This window comes from Nicotiana attenuata, chromosome 10 (assembly GCF_001879085.1).
Source record: "Nicotiana attenuata strain UT chromosome 10, NIATTr2, whole genome shotgun sequence".
Lineage (NCBI taxonomy): Eukaryota > Viridiplantae > Streptophyta > Magnoliopsida > Solanales > Solanaceae > Nicotiana > Nicotiana attenuata.
The window spans coordinates 28787909-28806080 of NC_031998.1; the positions used below are offsets into that span (position 1 = coordinate 28787909).

Sequence of the window (18172 nt, forward strand, 5' to 3'; positions counted from 1 at the left end):
ATAAACAAAACAAGGTAGACTGAACGATCTTAGCAGAAGAAAAAAAAAAGGTAGACTGAACGGTGCACCACCATAGAATTGAGACAGGAATGAGGCTATACTCAAAATAGTGTGTGGAAAAATCCCTACTTCTACTTATTTATTTTCCTGATTGAGCTTGATCACGCCCAACTATGCCTTATAAAAAGGACTCTGCGGACGTTGCAAATATAACCCGAGTATTACGCCCAGGGTCGAATCTATAGAGAGTTAACCTATCAACCGCTATCTTCAGACCCACTAAGTCTTCAGAACCAGCTTCCCCAATATTCAAATCTCAGTTGAGTGTTCTTTAATAACTAGCTTGCAAATAACTAAATGGCTGTAACTAAGTAAAAAAAAGGGTTGTAAACAATTATGAGAAAAAGCTAAGGCAATGATTTCCCATATTGATGGAATCCCTTCTGTTTATGCTCATACAAATTTACCCACACATCTCTATCAATCATGAACGCTAATCTTGCCGCAAATCTCTCCCGAGTAATCACAGTAATCTACTATTGCACTCTCTCGAGATACACTAGCTTGCTTTATTTAGCACAATTCAATTTAGATTGCACCCAAGGCTTCGTTATTCCTAATCCCGCCTTTAAACCCGCAATTATAGATTTCTCTAATAATTTAGGAGTGGTGTTGTTCAACAATACCCTAAATATGCACTCTTTTCTAAGTTATGCACACTAAATAGGCACAGCTAATTGAGGATCCTGTCAATTAACTACAACGAACACGAGGTTGAACAAATAAAGATTAAACTAGCAATTTGTATTCACATAAACAAGAAGTTCATCACCCAATAGGTTCCATCAAAGCCTTAGACAAGGAATTTAGCTACTCGTGGCTATGGGAAAATAAACTAAGATTGAATTCATCATAAAATCAAAAGAAAAGAATAAAGATGTTTAGAGTATTTTCTCCCAATCTTTTTCCTTGCTAAGAAACCTAAAAAATCAATACATGCCTCTCTTGGGCGAAGTCTAATGTTTTAAATAGGGTTTAGATCTAAAAATCCCGTAATTGACACTTTGGTCCCTGAAGTTTACTGCGCCTCCCGCGGTTCTGCCGCGGTCGCGGTAGAACCGCGGCCAAACACCCTCGCGGAATCTCAATCTTCTGCAGCTGCTTCCCACCGCGGTTCTGCCGCGTTCGCAGTGGAACCGCGGTGGATCCAGTTCTCTGAATCTTCGGCCTGTTTTTGCACGGGTCACTTAGGAAATTTCACAGTTGGCCTCTTTTTCATCACTTTTGACTCCAAAACTGCTCCTTAGCCGTCCTTATACATATATCACCTACAAATCATGAAAAGCACTAATAAGAGCATTTTGTCATCACTTTTAGCATTAAAACTACACAAGAAGGTGATTATTTAAGGTGTGATTATAGTCAAATTCACCTATTATCAATTTTGCTGCAACCCGAAAAATTCCAGCATAATATACCGAAGATCGGTGCACTTCAAGCATATTATGCTGGAACTCCAACACGCGGAAAGTTCCAGCATAATATACTGGAGATTGGAGCACCTGTGTATGAACTTTCAACATATTATGCTGGACCAGTATATATACTGAAAATTCAGTATATTATACTTGAATTCTAGTATATTATGCTGGGGCATTTTCTGGATTTTGAACAGTGTTTTCGTTCAGATTTATCTTTACATGAAAAGTGGCTAAATTTCGATTATTTTTGAAACTGTGGCTATTTTTGAGCGACCGCATGTAAATCTCGCTATTTTTGAATTTCGTCCTATATTTGAAGTATCGATATTTTTCCTTACTAGCAACAATAAATAAATAATGGTAAGAGTTTCATGTCTTTATATCTTTTCCTCGTAAAAAAGTGAACTTTTATGTGAAGTTGGTAAGATTAAATAGTTTTCAATATAGAAATGCAACAAATTTTTTGGGATAGCTAAAAAGAAGAGGATATTACATAAAATGGCACGAGAAGATTAACCAATATTACTATCAGATATTAATTAACAAAATATAGATATTATATTTAATTTTAGACAAAAGGACAAAAAAGGTATTCGCCAAAGTATGACTAGTTATATTTCACATATATTAAATTAAATAATAATTGGTGCCTAAGGGCCAAATCGTAGTTTTCTTATATTACAGGTGCTAAGCGCGAAAAGATTCCAGAGGAAGTCTCAGAAAGAGAGTTAAAAGGGCGGGAACCCCAGTAGTGTGACATACACACCAACACACACACACAGAAGGATGTACGGCGGGAATAGCCAATTCGACGGCAACGCGGCGTTTGCCGGCGGCGGTTTCATGCCATCGCAGGCCACACAAACCGCCGGCGATCATTCTTTCTCTCCAGCCAAGGTCTGTTTTTATTTTTATTTTTTGGCATACAAAATGTGAAAGCTTTAATATTTCATTTACCCTAATATGCCTTTCATAGAACTTCAAACTATGGTCTATTTGCCAAAAACAAATGAAGGGAAGAACTTCAAAATAAACCTTAAAAATTAAGAGCGTATTTTAGTTCTTCTTTGTAGTTCCTTTTTTTTTTTGCGGCTATGTAGGAATGTGAAGGGAAAAAATGAATTAACTTGGGTCCTCCATTGTTTAATTTTTTTAGAAAGTTTGTTTGCTTAGTAATTACGTAAATAATGATAAATCATTACAGTTAAGAGTATATTAGAGGTGTTTAAACTAGTTAAATAAAATAAAATGTTTGGTTCCCCTAATAGCAGCAGTGCCATTCTTTCTGGAAGGAGGGAGTATAAGATAGCAATGCTTAAAATACTAGATTGAATATTTGAAGACGAACTTAATGCAATTGGTGAGCCAATTGCCAGAAGAGGAAGAAGAAGAAGGGCTGGAAATGGTCCCAATGGAGACAAAAACACTAGGTTATTTCCCCCCATATGTTTAAGCCTTGGTGGACAGAGTTACCCAGTATCTGTGCCGGTGGGAGGGTAGCAGGTAGCCTATGAATTTAGTCGAGGTATGCGCAAGCTGGCTTGACACCACCATTGTCCCAAAAAAAAAAAAAATTAGGGCCAGAAATGGTGACAGGGAGGAAAGATTTCCAGGATAAGCTGTGCGGAGGATAAAAGCCCCAATAAGAGTAGCTCTATTTGTTTGTGGTCCATGAAACTACATTAATCTGGAAGATCGAAAAAAGGGACATAAAATGTGCTAAGATGTTATTCTACATGATACAGAAGAAGAATCAGTCAGACATCTAATATCACATAAGTAGTAAATTTGCTAGAGAAATTTGGAACATGCTTCTAGATTTGGTTAGTAACTATGGACTAACGAAAGCTGATCAAGCATATTGCAAAATAAAGAGTATATCTTTACTCATGCATTTCTTGGTCTTTAGAAACTTTGTCAATGTTCTACATTTCAATTTTAAATTAGAGTAAGTTTCTTTTTGGATCCTTAAGTTTCGTAAGTACCATGTAGAGTGTAATTGGTTTTGACTTGGTCCGAAGGAAATACAAGAATTTCTAAAGCATATTATATTCTCTTGTTTATCTGTTCCTTAAATTTCTCAAGTGTCATGTAGAGTGTAATTGGTTTTGACTCGGCGCGAAGGAAATAAAAGAATTTTTAAAGCATATTATATTCTCTTGCTTAATGTAGCATCTTAATATGGTCGTGGAAAATTGAAATGCAGGGGTGATAACATCTTTCTTGTTTTTCTTTTTATTTCTCTATTCGCAGAATCGTGATTCACAGACTTTGCTTCCTTTAAGCGTCAAGCAAATTAGTGAAGCCTTTCAATCAAGTGATGATAAGACAAACTTTCTCATTGATGGGGTTGACGTGAATAATGTAAGTCTCTTATACTCATGGCTTTTACTGTTTTGTTTATGCAAGATGTGTATGGTTTAGAATCTGATGTGCTCGTAGGTGAAAGTGGTGGGTATTTTATTCAACAAAGCGGAAAGGGTTACAGAAGTTTCATTTGTAGTGGATGATGGAACAGGGCGCATTGACTGTTCTCGATGGTAATTGTCAGTTTCTTTTTTCCCTTTTCTGTTCTGACTTTAATTTGGTTAGGATTCTATCTGACTGATGGGTATGGCGTCGATATTATTTCTGTCATCATAGACCACAACTACATTGTGGTGCATCTCTTATTGGTGAAGGATTCAGAATTGCTATACCTCTTATGTAAAACCATAATCTAGTCAATTGCTATTATGTCTGACACAATTGACTTTCTGTTTTAAAAATTTAATTGTAAAGTTTGGTTGATGCATACTATGCAGGGTAAATGAAGCTGTTGATGCCAAGGAAATGGAAGCAGTCACGTAATTTTTCTTCTTGATAGTGTGCTATTTTTTCACCTAAGATTTATTTTAATATCATGTTTTATTGTTTGTTCGGGTTCTGTGTCAAACAGAAATGGCATGTACGTTCGGGTTCATGGACACTTGAAAGGATTACTGGGTAAAAGGCAGTTGGTAGCTTACTCTGTCAGGTATTACTGTACGAATGGGTTTTTGAATTGCTGATTTCTGCTTCTTTCAGTATATTACTGTTGGGGGAGTTTATACACAAGTCGTTGAGCTTTTCTGCTAGTGAGGTGGTTGCCTCTGGCTTGGAGAAAAGCTATTTCCATGGGGTTTTAGGTTTTATAGTACATAATTTGTAATTATCCAGCATTCATGTACTCAATGCGTCACAGCATTACTTCACCATGAAATTACTACTTATCTGTACTTGAAACCATATAAAAACGCGAAACTTATGTTTAGTGTTGATTTTAGTATTTTCAAGGTCCACGTACGGCCGTAGTAAGTTAGTTTCCTTGTTCTTAAGCCCTAGTTGTATCCTTGCATGCCTTTGTTAGTTGATTGCTTTGTAATGTATCTAGGATCTCTTCACTTTTCAAGTGTTGACTATTTATATTGCTGTTTTTATAATTTCTTAATTGGGATTAGGGGTGTGCATTCGAATCGGTTTATCGATAAATCGAATCGATTATTTGTTATCGGTTTATCGATTTATCGATTTCGATTTCGATTTCGAAATTTTCCTTATCGAGTTATCGATTTTGATTTCGATTTTGTCCTCTTCGGTTTATCGGTTTATCGATAAACCGATAAGAAATACTAAAAAAAATTATTATTTTTTAATTTTTTTTTTAGTTTTTTTTTTTGCCCTTATTCTATAATACCCTTTTCTTTACCCTAAGTCCCTAACCCTATTATTTCATCTACCACATTTAAGGAATGATCATATTTAAAGCTCAAGGAAATGAAGTTCAAATTAATGGAAAATAGAATTAGCCGTGATGATGTATTTTTTTTATACCGTAGGAGTGTTGGTGGCATACATTTGATCCCTTAATTTAGTTTCGTTGCATGTGCTTGTTGACACAATTTTTATGTTATAAACGGTGTTCGTCTTATTTTAGCTTCTTTTGGTCCATATTAGTTAGGCGTGTTTATAGTGATATACTTTCCGTGGAATCCCGTAAATTTTCTTATTGGTGTAATCGATAACCGAATCGATAAGCCCCAAAAATCGATAAATCGAAATCGAATAAATCGAAACCTTATTGAAACGATAACGATAAGCATATGTACAAATCGATAATCGATAAGTAATTATCGATAAGGGTCAACATCGACTCAATAAATCGAATGCACACCCCTAATTGGGATGAATTCTTTTTTTAACTTTTGGGGGATGTTTTAAGGTTTAGAGGAAGTCCATCAGATAGAAGGGGGAGAGAGTGCGTACAACTGTCTCTTTCTAAGAAGCACGTGAAATGACGAGATAGTTGTTTGTCAAAACAAGGGAACTGTATCTGTTCCGTGCCTCCTTTTCTGGAGAAGCACAGGGAGATCAGTTGTTAAGCAAAATTGGCATGTAAACTTGTTACAAATGGGAGGTTTTGCATTGTCTGATTGATCCCTTAAGTGTGATGAATCAATAACTGGGCAAACCAAACTTGTTAACTATGTTGACATGTACAATTTGTGATCGTCATTTTCATTAACCATGACGGAGTTTTTAAATATTTATTCTTAATGTTAACTATGTTGACATGTACAATTTGTGATCGTCATTTTCATTAACCATGACGGAGTTTTTAAATATTTATTCTTAAACCAATGAACTTTCTATAGACTCCAACTTGACAATAGTTTGCGAGAAAAACATCTCTGATGAATTAAAACTAAAAAGCATCTATATGGATTGAACCACACACCTGTCCTTATATATTAGTGCATGAATGGCTAGGGCATGAAGCATGTAAAAGTTTCATGAGAGTTGTTATTTCTACTCATACGGTGTCTCTTGGGAGGTTAGAAGATGACCCCCGTCTCCTGTTCCCTCTGTATCTTCTTTGACGAGTTGGTGGTAAAGATCCTAAGTTCTTATCTTTGTGGTTTTAGGCCTGTGGATGACTACAATGAGATTGCAAGCCACTTTGCAGAGGTCATTTTTGTTCATAGCTACAACAGTAAGCTACGGGTATTTAGCAAACTGCCTCGCATGTATTAAGCTAAAACAGAATATGATGTACATGAGATTCTGATTAGAGTTGTATTTCCTTTGCCCCTCCAGAGGCAACAGGATAGTTCGTCTATGTCAGGTCAAGTGCCTAGCTCAGCTGCCAACACTCCTTTAAAGGGATATCAAGCTTCACCATCGACTCAAGTATCTCTAATTACGTTTGCTCTTTCTTTTAATTGGCGTAGTTAATTCTAATGTTCATTTTCAGTTTTTTTCTTCACATTGTCACTATAACCAGTGATTTAGTAAATTTCTTTTAAGTTTCAGTTTCCTGGATACAACATGGATGGGATCAGGGGTGTAGATAAAATGGTATTGGACTACTTGCAACAACCGTCATGCCTGTAAGTCATTAGAATCTCCAAAAAAATTTCTCACTGCGATGCATTTTCAGTGTTTGCTTCTTTCTAGTGCAAATACCATGGCAATCACAGCAGTATAAATGAAGGCAGATTATTACACGTCGAAGTTTTTTTTTGTTGTTTTTTTTGCTTTTTTTTGGCGGCTGATTTGGTCTGATACTCCTGTTCTGTTAGATGTCAAAGAAAGAAAAATATACAAGTGTTACTCCATGAAATAACTTTCAAATTGTTCACTTGCTTTAGAGAAGACTTGATAACAAAATAGCGAGTGGGTTCTTTGCAAGGTCGGGTACTTCTCCTTTTATCTCGTGCCTTACTTTTTTGCTCGGTCAGCACCTGAGTGGGGTTCAATGCGTAACAAAAACGGCCAAAACAAAAAAAAGGGATGTAGGGCTAATAGAATAGACTGGGGAAGCAGTCAATAACAGTCTGTTCTCGCCTATCAATAGATACTGGGTCATAAGGCACTCTTCACACCACAAATTCACTTTTAAGTTGAATATCCTTCACCCCTTGTCTCCTCATCGTCCTATTTATAACCCAGAGCTTTTCCATCTAGGAAACAACCGAAAATTCAAGAGGGTCGCCTTCGGAGAAGGGGGTTGCTTTCTTGTGATATAATTGTGAACATCTCTGCCATCATTTGAGTAACCGATGTTAATAACTTTTGTTAGAGCTAACGCAAAGCCAGGAAAAATGCAGGCCAGTTATGACCATCCAGTGGACTAACTTTTCAAAAACGAAAAGAACACCCAGTGGACTTGCCTGCCTTTTGGTTAATAAATGTTAAAATAGATGGTTTTCCAGGCAGGGCACGTAGATGGTCTGTTTGGGACCTTTCCTCTCAGGTTGATTCCAGTTTTTAGGTTCTTATTCGATGCTATGAAATGCGTAATCTTATCCAACTGTGTGCTCCATAAAACTAGATGTATTGCTGTAAAAACTCATGCTACCAACTCCTGAAAGAAATCTTATCAACTTAGTGGTAAGAGTGCAACGGGTAGTGTGTGAATTACGTCGGGTCCGAACCCTACCATAGACAAAGCCTGGTAGTTAAGTGGAGAATGGTAGAGGAGCGAGCCCATTATCTATCGAGTTTCGAACCCGTGCACTGGCTCTCGAGGCTTCTCAGTTATTAAAAAAAAAGGTAAATAAGAGGATTTAGGCTGTCGCTCTGGAATAGAGGAAAATGGGAGAGGAGTATAACAGATTTTTGACTTCGGGATGTATCAGGAATGGTTGAGCTTTGGTCAAATTCGTAATGTCTCTCTTTATCAAATGAAAAGTAGATGAAGGCTTTGTTTCTACTAACACCGGATAGGAACTCTGCAAGATGGGGTAACTTAGGGAACATATTAATTCTTAGCAATATGATGATGATCTCCATTATTAAGTCATTTAAAGGATCTAAATATACACGTGTTATTTATCTAAACTCAGGCATGAGCATGCCTTTAGGTATTCCTTTGTAGTATAAATGGGAACTTTCATCAAGAGACTAAATTTGGATTGTTTGAGGAACATCTCTTCCTGCCTTTGTGTTGGAAATTCGCAGAGATGCTTGCTGTTCTGGTAGTCTACAGTTATTCCTTTCTCAATTGCGGCATTAACAAGTGGATATATTTTGCGGTCTGAGTGATCCGCTTCCTACTTCTTTTGCTAGATTGTATCAGGTGGTGGGTATCTTGAAAATTTGTAAAGGGCATTGCATATAAGCCTTGAGCAAATAAATGGTTTTGATTAAATTTTGATCTTAGTGTTAACAAATGGGTGATTGCCTAAATTCGAGAATATGTAATGTCCGATGTTTATTACTTCCTGAAATGTGTTACAGTTGTCATGTTGGATAATTGCATTTCGGTAGCTCTGAATGTCTGAATCAGGCATTAAATATGTAATGTACTAAAGTAACAAGAATACAAACTTGACAATTTTATTACAACACGAAAGATAAGAGAAAGATAGTAGAGAGAGAGAGAGAGTTTTATCAGATTTTCCATTCCTGCTTTCCCTTATTGTCTGTAGTTATTTATAGAACTAATGGGTCAAGTCCCTTACGCACACTAACTTGTTCTAACCACCTTCAACTGTGTAGCTAACTTTTAATCCCAGCTAACTTTCCTCCAAGATCACTACAAAATAGTGATAAGATGGTCTGAATATATATGGCATTGAGCCAGCCATTAAAAAAGTTGATATTAGAGGAAAGGAAGATGAATATTAGCATTAAAAAAATTAATTGGAAAGAAAAGATTACATCTTTGTGGTGAATTTGACTCTACATCGGGCTGAATGGAGTAGAGGGATTTGTTCAGCCAACCTTCACACAGGATATGTTATTTTCGAAAGCGTATGTCTAAAGTTATTAGTACTCTACACTATGTTACTTTAGATGTAAACTGATTGGTAAAGTATTGCAACATGGTTCTTACACTGTATCTAACAGTTTGACTGGATTTGGTTTCATAAGCAGTTATTTTGGTTCTGAAAGTTGGTTCCTTTTTACGTTCTTTTCACATCGCTTTTGTGATCCTGGAATGAAAATAGTGAGGAAGATCTTCCAGTTGGACAAAGGACAAATCCAACTTGTTACAAAAAAAAATTGTTTATTAATTTCCAAATATCAAATTAACTTTTACCAAAACCAAACAAATTTGATTTCAATTGTTGAAAACTTTTCCAACTCAAACATAAAACTTTCAACCATGAACCAACTGACGCAATACTTTTGCTTTTCTCATTTATTTTTGATATTGGGTATCTGTGTAATTGATTGAGAATATGACTACCAAGCTCATTGAATGATTTTGCTTTGTTAGTAATCTCTCTTGTCATTTTTTATTTCAGTGCACGTGAAAAAGGTGTTCATCGCAATGAGCTTGCTCAACAGCTAAAAGTCCCTTCCGAGAAGATATTGTAAGTCTCTCCCCTCTTGTTCTCTTTCATGATTATATTATATATCATTATAATCGTTTTTGCTCTTTGCTTATTTTCCATATGGTTTCTGTACGACAGAGAAGCTATTGAATCTCTTGAGTCTGAAGGTCTAGTTTACTCCACAATAGACGAGTATCACTACAAGTCTACTGCAAATGGTTGATGGTTGATGTTTGATGTGGGAGACGAAACTATAAGCAACTTAGTAACATGTTTCCTTTTTCACGTATATATAGACAGCAAGATGGAAAATGGAGAGACCTTTTCCATTTTTGTAGGATATATTGCTGTTTCTTCCCTCAAAGTGAGTTTTGTGCACTATGTTTGGTAGCTTTTTAACACTAGTATTTTTTATCTCGTTGAAGCAACCTCACTTTTTTTTTTTGCCTTGACTAGTTGACTTGAAGGGTTAATTAGAAATTTAGAATGTGGAGTATGTTTCCCTGGATTTGGTCCTGGTTATTAGGCCCAACTCACAGCTTCATTCTCACTTGAATTACAATTGATGTTGATAAGGTTAGGTCCAATTCGTGAAAATAGCATGGGCTAGCCACTTTTCGAACTGGTAATCGAAAAATAGCCAGTTTGCAAAGTCATTAAGAAATAGCTACTGGGTTGCTGAAATACGGAAAGTTTCAACATAATATGCGGGATTATGGAGCTCCTGCGCATAAACTTCCAGCATATTATGTTAAAATTCCAACACACGGAAAGTTCCAGCATAATATGCTAGATTATGGAGCTTCAGCATATTATATTGCGATTCCAGAACATTATGAAATTCTAGTACATTATGCTGGAAGTTTATATGTAAAAATTTCGAATTCCAGCATATTATGTTGGAATATTTCCGTATTTTTAAGGGTGTTTTTGTTTATATTTTATCATTACATGAAAAAGTGGCTAAATTTCAATTAGTTTTGAAACTGTTGCTATTTTTCAATTACCAATTGTAAATCTGGCTTTTTTGGTTTTTTCCGTCCAATTCTTATGAATATCTTCCTAGTGCCAACATATTCAGTCTGAACTATAAGATATTTATCTTGTTACCGGATAATGTCTGTGCTAATGCAAGTGATTATTGGGGGGTGTTGTCAAAGTAATCTGAATTCTAAAGGCTAAAGCTTCAGGATGAGGTATACAGTTTACTAATATATGAAAACCTTATTGTTAAACCATTACCTACCTAATGTGATATATAAACTAATTATAATCTTGGTTGTACTATAATCACGGATATAATAAGGGACTAACCTTTCCACTTGCTAGTTGGTCGCTCCTTTACTGAAAGATTCTAGTATTGATTTTTTGGTGGGTTGGGAAGATACTTATTCGTACTTATATAATTAATTAAACAATATACTGTAATGGATTACTTAAGAGCATAATACCTGTCAACATCACCATGAAACAAAATCCTAGTAGACTATATAGGTCACAATCTTGAATTTCTGGAATTCCCAAATTAAATTTGAAGGATATGTACTTCGTAGACGATTAGTAATAACGCCAGAGCAATTATTATTACAATTATCTCATTCGCCATCAGTTATTTTTATATATCTACTCTTATCAGCTTGCATTAATTGATTTGTCAAGTCAGTACTATTTAATACTATTCTCTATTATTAATTTATGAACCTAAAGTAGAAAATCTTACCTCCACCATTCTTGATTGTCCCATCACCATCGCACAAGAAAGATGATTCCAGAGTGCGGACACTCTTATGCCTGCAGATTTCTATCATTAGGATATTTTCATTATATGTATGTTTGTGCGTGCATACGCAAGCACGCCCTGATATTTGTAATTTGGATTAGAAGTGTAAAAGACAGTATAACATATTTATAAATAGAAAAAGAAAATCAATCTGTCATGCAACAAATTGTGATTGAGATAAAGCTGATACTATACAATTTACGAAAAATGTTTAACTTTATCCTTCTACCATATGAAAGTATTTTACTATTCGTTATATTTTGAGATTGTTCTTAACTTTATTATAGTAAACCATCCCGTATTTGCTTTAGTGATTGAAGCTCTAACTGGACCGAGTGACTTTCACGTGTCAAAATACTTTAGATTACTTTCTACTATAGACTGGTTTAAAAAATCCTCCATATATGTTTCAGGTAAATCGAGATGATTCGCTAACGTTAAGAATATAAATGAGCGAAGAGTATAACAAAGAATAAAATTTACATTCTTCTCATGCTAGAGAGATATTTTTTGACCTTTTTACCCTTTCCATCAGCAAGCTTTTGTTGTTATTCATATTGCAAAACAGAAATTAGTAATATCAGCAAGCTTCAAAGGTTGCAATTTCTCGATCTCTTTATATTTAATTTAATTTTCTCCCTTTTCCTTTTCAAGGAGGTTTTAAAATCTTTATCATACATCCCAGATATGTCCAAAGTTGGCTTGTCCCTTTTCATAGTGGTTTAAAAGAATTTATCATATATATCCGGACAAAGTCCAAGAGTAGGTGCTACACTTTAATGAAAAAGCTAAATCTGATGCAGATTGCAATAAATCTAGCAGCAAAGATAATCATACAACTCTTTTATGTGGCACTTATGATATAATTCCATTTGTAGAAGACTACTCTTAACTAATCATCCATCAAGAAATGAACACTTGCACCACATCATCCACCAAAATGCATCTAGAAGACTACTCTTAACTAATTTCTTTCCCAAAAGCTATCTAAGAAAGTAGGAAATTAAGGGCATCTCGGTGTACGAAGTATTTGGTGTTTATACAGGATTAGGGGAAGGATCTTAATCAAAGGGGTGTGATATAGGCAGCCTACCTAATGCAAGTATCTGATTTTCACGACTCAAATCTGTGACTTATAGGTCACATGGAGACAATTTTACCGTTGCTCACAAGGCTCCCTTCAAGAAAGTAACAAATTGCACGCGGAGGGATAATTCCTCACTCGGTACCTTATATTTATATTAAATTAAATATTTTAATCTTAAGAATAGTATAAGAGTTTTTTATTAAGAAACTATGAGATGTATTCCTTCTGAAATAGACTAATTAGAAAATATGCCCAAATAAAATGAAAAGAGAAGTATTATAGGTCTAACATACATTCGCGTACCAAACAATGAAACTGATAATAACACGTGTACCTACACATGACGTTGTAATCATGATAATAGAATCTTTTTTTCATATGATAAGTTAAACCTACCAAAATTGGTATAGAAGGGAAATTACCAAATATGGTTTTACGAGGACTTAATTTTCATTAGTCTTAAACTGTCATTTTCATGCAGTTGATTATAGGTAAATACTTGGTTATACTTTTATCAATCATCTAGAGTCGTGAAAGTTCAAATGATCCTTGAGACTGAAAGGTTGTTGGTTTTGCTCCCTATTCACCAACCATTAGCTTTTGCTATTATATTTGAAACATCCCTAATTTTGTGTCTAACAAGAGCAAAATTAGTCAACAAAAAAACAAGAAAAGTTATAGGATGTTTAAGAATGAGCAGTCTGTGCACAAAGCGCATGGGAAAGAGCCGCACCACAAAGGGTGTGATGTAGACAGTCTACCCTAAAGTATTAGTGGCTATTTTCATTTTTTACGGCTCGAACCCGTGACCATGAAGACAATTTTACCGTTACTCCAAGACTTCGCTCAAGTTATATGATGTTTCCAAATAAAAAATAAAAAATCCTAAGTTTGAGTCTAACATTAGTGAAAGTGCACAATTAGTTAATGGGTATCACTTCACTTCATATGCCGAACATGTATAATTTTTTTAATACCAATATCAAACGTTCAAAAGTTTTATTTCTGGAATTTCTCCAAAGTTTGGTGCTCTGGCCTCCGACAATGGAACTGTTCTCATCTTTTTAGCCTCTTGGGTTCCGTCAAGGCATATGAACAAAGTGTAGTTTTGAGCGCTTTTCCTTTGATGAGCCTTATATATTACGAATTTAGATTAGTCAGTACCTCAATAGTGCTATCGAACAGTGGGTGAAAAATCACAAAAATATATATATATATAACTCAAGCAAACATATATAACGCAAAGGGAGGATATTGATCTGGACTTTTAATGATGCCTTTGCTAAAGAATATAATGAGTTCCATTAATTTAAAAGAAAACTCTACAAGTTTGCAATAATTATTTCAAGCTGTGGACCATTTGAGACTTACATTTACATAAAGTAGTTCTTGGAAGTTACTCTTTTTTTTTTTCCTTCGGAAGTTACTCTTACCCCCCCCCCCCCCACCAACCCCTATCTTTTTATGTCTTTTTTGGTAATTTTCTTTTTTCTTAAAATTTTTGTAATCAAAAGAATTTTGATTTCTTCTTGAGATATGCTTGTTTGGGGACCGACTCCCGCTTTGCCTTAAGTAAAATGACTTGTATTTTTCTATAAATATAAATACATGAGATGAGAAGTGTACCTCGCACAGATATTTCTTCTCGAATCGATATTGTTTTGTTCCTTTTGAAGAAAAGATTGGTTACTTTAGCTAAATGAAATCTGGAATATTTAATATCATTTTTGAGAATAAAGAATAACACAATTTGGTTATGCATGCACTTAGTCTTCATCCATCAAGATAATACGAAAATAATGCGAAATTTGAGAATAAAGAATAACATGTTGATTTTCTCATTGTGTGGAGCTTCGTTTCTTAGCTCATCAATGGAGGTGCAGAGAGTGAGTTGAGAGAGAAGCTACTGTTGTATTGATTATAACTAACTGCTGTACAACTCTATTTATAATTAAGCCTAATGACTAACTAATTGGACAGCTCATATACATCTGTCAACCAACCCCACTAACAGCCTAACTAATTAACCACTTAACTGCTCAATTTAGCTACTAAGCCGCTTTAGGCTATCTACTAATCTTAATACTTCCCCTCAAGCCGGAGGGTGTAAAATGTTGAGCACTCCCAGCTTGCCTAACAAGTATGAATGCTGAACTCTCCCAAGCCCTTTTGTGAGCAAGTCTGCCTGTTGATCTCTAGTCCCCACATAATGTGTTTTCAACTTTCCTTCCTTGATCTTGTCTCTTATAAAGTGGCAATCGATCTCTATGTGCTTAGTCCGTTCATGAAAGATAGAATTTGCTGCAACTTAAAGTGCTGCTTTGCTATCATAAAACGTGTCCACAGGCTGCTTGATCTGCACTCCTAATTCTGCAAATACCCCTAAGAGCCAAACTACTTCTGAAGTTGCTGCAGCTAGACTTCTGTATTCCGCTTCAGCTGAGCTCCTTGACTCAGTTTGTTGTTTCTTTGACTTCCAAGATATCAGGGAGTCCCTAAACTTAACCAGAAATCCTGTGACTGACCTCCTAGTATTGGGACATGCTGCCCAATCTGCATCACAGAAACAGGTAAGGCTATCTGTTGCTCCACTATTCATCATTAAGCCCATTACTTGTTCTAGTTTTACATACTTCACAATCCTTAATGCTGCATCCCAGTGTGATTTCTTTGGAGCTTGCATGAATAGACTCAGTGTTTGTACTGCAAATCTGATGTCTGGCCTTGTGATTGTTAAGTACAATAACCTCCCTATTAGTCTTTGGTAGGTTGTCACATCATCTAATGGCCCATCCCCTGAAATACCCAAATGTTTGTCATGCTCTATTGAGGTGAACTTCTGATTTGTGTCCAAAGGTGTTGAGACTGGCTTGGCTTCCCCCAGTCCTAAGTCTGATATTAGTTGCAATGCATATTTCGTTTGGTTCAGCAGGATTCCTCTGTGTGATCTCAGTACTTCTATCCCCAGAAAAAACTTCAATTCTCCAAAATCTTTCACCTTAAACTTCTGATGCAATACTTTTTTGGTCTGTTAAATTAGACTATCACTGCTTCCTATGATCAAAAGGTCATCTGCATATACTAACACCACAACTATGTCACCCTTTTCTTTCTTAGTAAACATAGAATAGTCATGTAAGCTTTGACAATAGCCTGCACCAACCAAAGCTTCTGACAGTTTTATGTTCCACTATCTTGAAGCTTGCGTCAAACCATACAAAGATTTCACTAGTTTGCACACCTTTGTCTCCCCCTGTCTCCTGAAGCCTTGAGGAAGCTCCATATAAACCTCATCAAACAAGTCTCCCTGTAGAAATGTATCATATACATCCATTTGAAAAATGTTCCAATTCCTTGAGGCTGCCAATGCAATGTCAGACCTGGCTATCACCATTTTAGTGACTAGTAGCCTTTTGCAACTAGTCTTGCTTTGAACCTTTCAATTTCACCATCAGCTTTGTATTTTACCTTGTATTCCCATTTTGATCCAATTGCATTCTTGCCTTTGGGAAGATCAACTATCTCCCATGTGATATTATCTTCTAGTGCTTTGATCTCCAGCTTCATAGCTTCTATCCACCTCTCATCCTTTGAAGTTTCCTGAAAAGTTTGTGGTTCTATTATTGCTGCGATGTTTACTACTAACTTCCTGCCTTGTGCAGACAACTTGTGGTAAGAAATGTAGTTTGATAATGGATATGCAATGTCCTTCTGTTTTCCTGTTGTAACATAGTCTTCAAGCCATAGTGGTGCTTTAGTAGTTCTACCAGACCTCCTTAGGTTAGTGTCTGTTGAGCTGGCATCAGGAACTTCATCGCTAGCATTATCAGTTGTTGGTATACTGTCAAGTATTCCAGCCAGTTCTTCAACCTCAGCATTGTCAAGATGTTCATGTTCAACAGAATCAATATCAACTTGATTAGGAACTGTATCATCATCATCTGCAGGTGAATTTGCATCTACTGCATCTGCTGTTGCATCTGAATTTGCATCTACTGCATCTGCATCTTGATGCCCGTGAGCTTGTTTATTGTTCTATTGATGAGATACCTGAGTGTCAAGAGATCTCCCCCTCTCACAGGCTATATCAAAGACAGGACAAGAATCAGAAACAAACATGTGAGCTTCAATTGGCTTAGCAAAGGGAAAGATGTGTTCTTTGAAAACAACATCACGGCTCAGAATAAACCTGTTGCTGCTGAGATCTTAGAGTTTATAACCCTTTTGAGTAGTGGAATATACTAAGAAAATTGCTGCTCTTGCCCTTGCACTAAACTTTTCATTTCTGACAATGGTGGTGGCATAGCAAAGGCATCCAAACACTCGTAAATGATCAAGAGATGGTGGCCCTCCATGCAATAATTCATAAGGTGATTTGACTTGTAGAACTTCAGTAGGCAGCCTATTAATTAGGTAGACAACCCCCTCAACACATTCTCCCAGTATCTAGTTGGAACTTGAGCTTGAAAATTCAATGCTCGAGCAATGTCTAAAATTTTCCTGTATTTTCTCTTAGCTACCCTATTTTGCTGAGGGGTATACACACAACTACTTTGGTGAATTATACCATATGAATTGAACAAATCAGTACACACTTTGTTAAAGAATTCTGTTCCATTGTCACTTCTAATCACCTTAATAACATTAGAAAACTGAGATTTTATTAATGGGAGAAACAACCTTAGTAGAGTAACAACATCACTCTTCATTTGCAACAAGTAGACCCATGTAAATCTGGTATGATCATCTACTATAGTAAGGAAAAAAAAATGCTTTCTATCATGAGTAGGTTTCCTATAAGAACCCCATACATCCATGTGAATCAATTCTAAAGGTTTTTCACTAACAGTATGACTAGTAGGAAACATTAACCTGCTTTGCTTAGCTAGTGGGCAAATAGAACAATCTTTATTAGCAGCTACATCTAAAACTTTATCCTGTAAGAATGACATGTGCTTCATAGTCTTGATTGAAGCATGCCCTAGCCTTCTTCGATGCCAAAGACCACTGTCTATTGTTTTTTCTTGTACTACTGCACTCTCACTAGATTTTTCACACTGTTTTGATTATTCCTTTGCCTTACAATGTATAGACCTCCTTGCTCTTTACCAATCCCCCTCACCTTGCCAGTGAAGAGGTCCTGAAAAATGCAAAAATCAGGAAAAAATAGGACAACACAAGAGAGGCTTTTGGTCAGTTTGGATACAGACAACAGATTGTATCTGAAATCTGGAACATATAGCACATCTTTAGCCTTCATACTTTCAAGGAATTCAAAAATTCCTATGTGTGTTATATTTGATTTAGCTCCATTAGGTAAATGAACTTCTTCTTTAGAGCTTAATTCACTAATATCTGTTAATGTGTTAAGTGAAGCAGTAATATGGTGAGAGGCACCAGAATCTACAATCCACTCAGTAGTGCCTAAGTCTGCCATAAAGATGTGGCAATACCCGCCAAATTGACTTTGAGGTGCAGCATCATCCTTGTTCCCATTCGGCATGCCAAGGATCTGATTGTA

At 36.0% G+C, this 18172-nt stretch overlaps 1 protein-coding gene across 2 annotated transcripts; it reads left to right on the forward strand.

Moving 5' to 3' along the window:
* On the forward strand, nucleotides 2194-10316 carry LOC109233206 (replication protein A 32 kDa subunit B). Of its 2 annotated transcripts, none has more exons than XM_019398989.1 (10): nucleotides 2194-2378; nucleotides 3735-3845; nucleotides 3924-4021; nucleotides 4286-4327; nucleotides 4420-4497; nucleotides 6425-6503; nucleotides 6597-6689; nucleotides 6807-6889; nucleotides 9755-9823; nucleotides 9923-10316. In XM_019398989.1, exons 1-10 carry the CDS (start codon nucleotides 2268-2270, stop codon nucleotides 10005-10007), a joined length of 849 nt encoding a protein of 282 aa, XP_019254534.1. In that variant the 5' UTR covers nucleotides 2194-2267; the 3' UTR covers nucleotides 10008-10316. The 2 variants fall into 2 exon arrangements, with proteins under 2 accessions (XP_019254534.1, XP_019254536.1); XM_019398991.1 differs by having other exon boundaries at nucleotides 6813-6889.

Bases quoted from the DNA above. Each gene is read 5' to 3' on its own strand.
- LOC109233206 (XM_019398989.1), top strand. From the start codon at position 2,268: ATGTACGGCGGGAATAGCCAATTCGACGGCAACGCGGCGTTTGCCGGC. The intron at 2,379-3,734 runs GTCTGTTTTTAT...CTCTATTCGCAG, and splicing joins ATTCTTTCTCTCCAGCCAAG to AATCGTGATTCACAGACTTT. The intron at 4,328-4,419 runs GTAATTTTTCTT...TGTGTCAAACAG, and splicing joins AAGGAAATGGAAGCAGTCAC to AAATGGCATGTACGTTCGGG.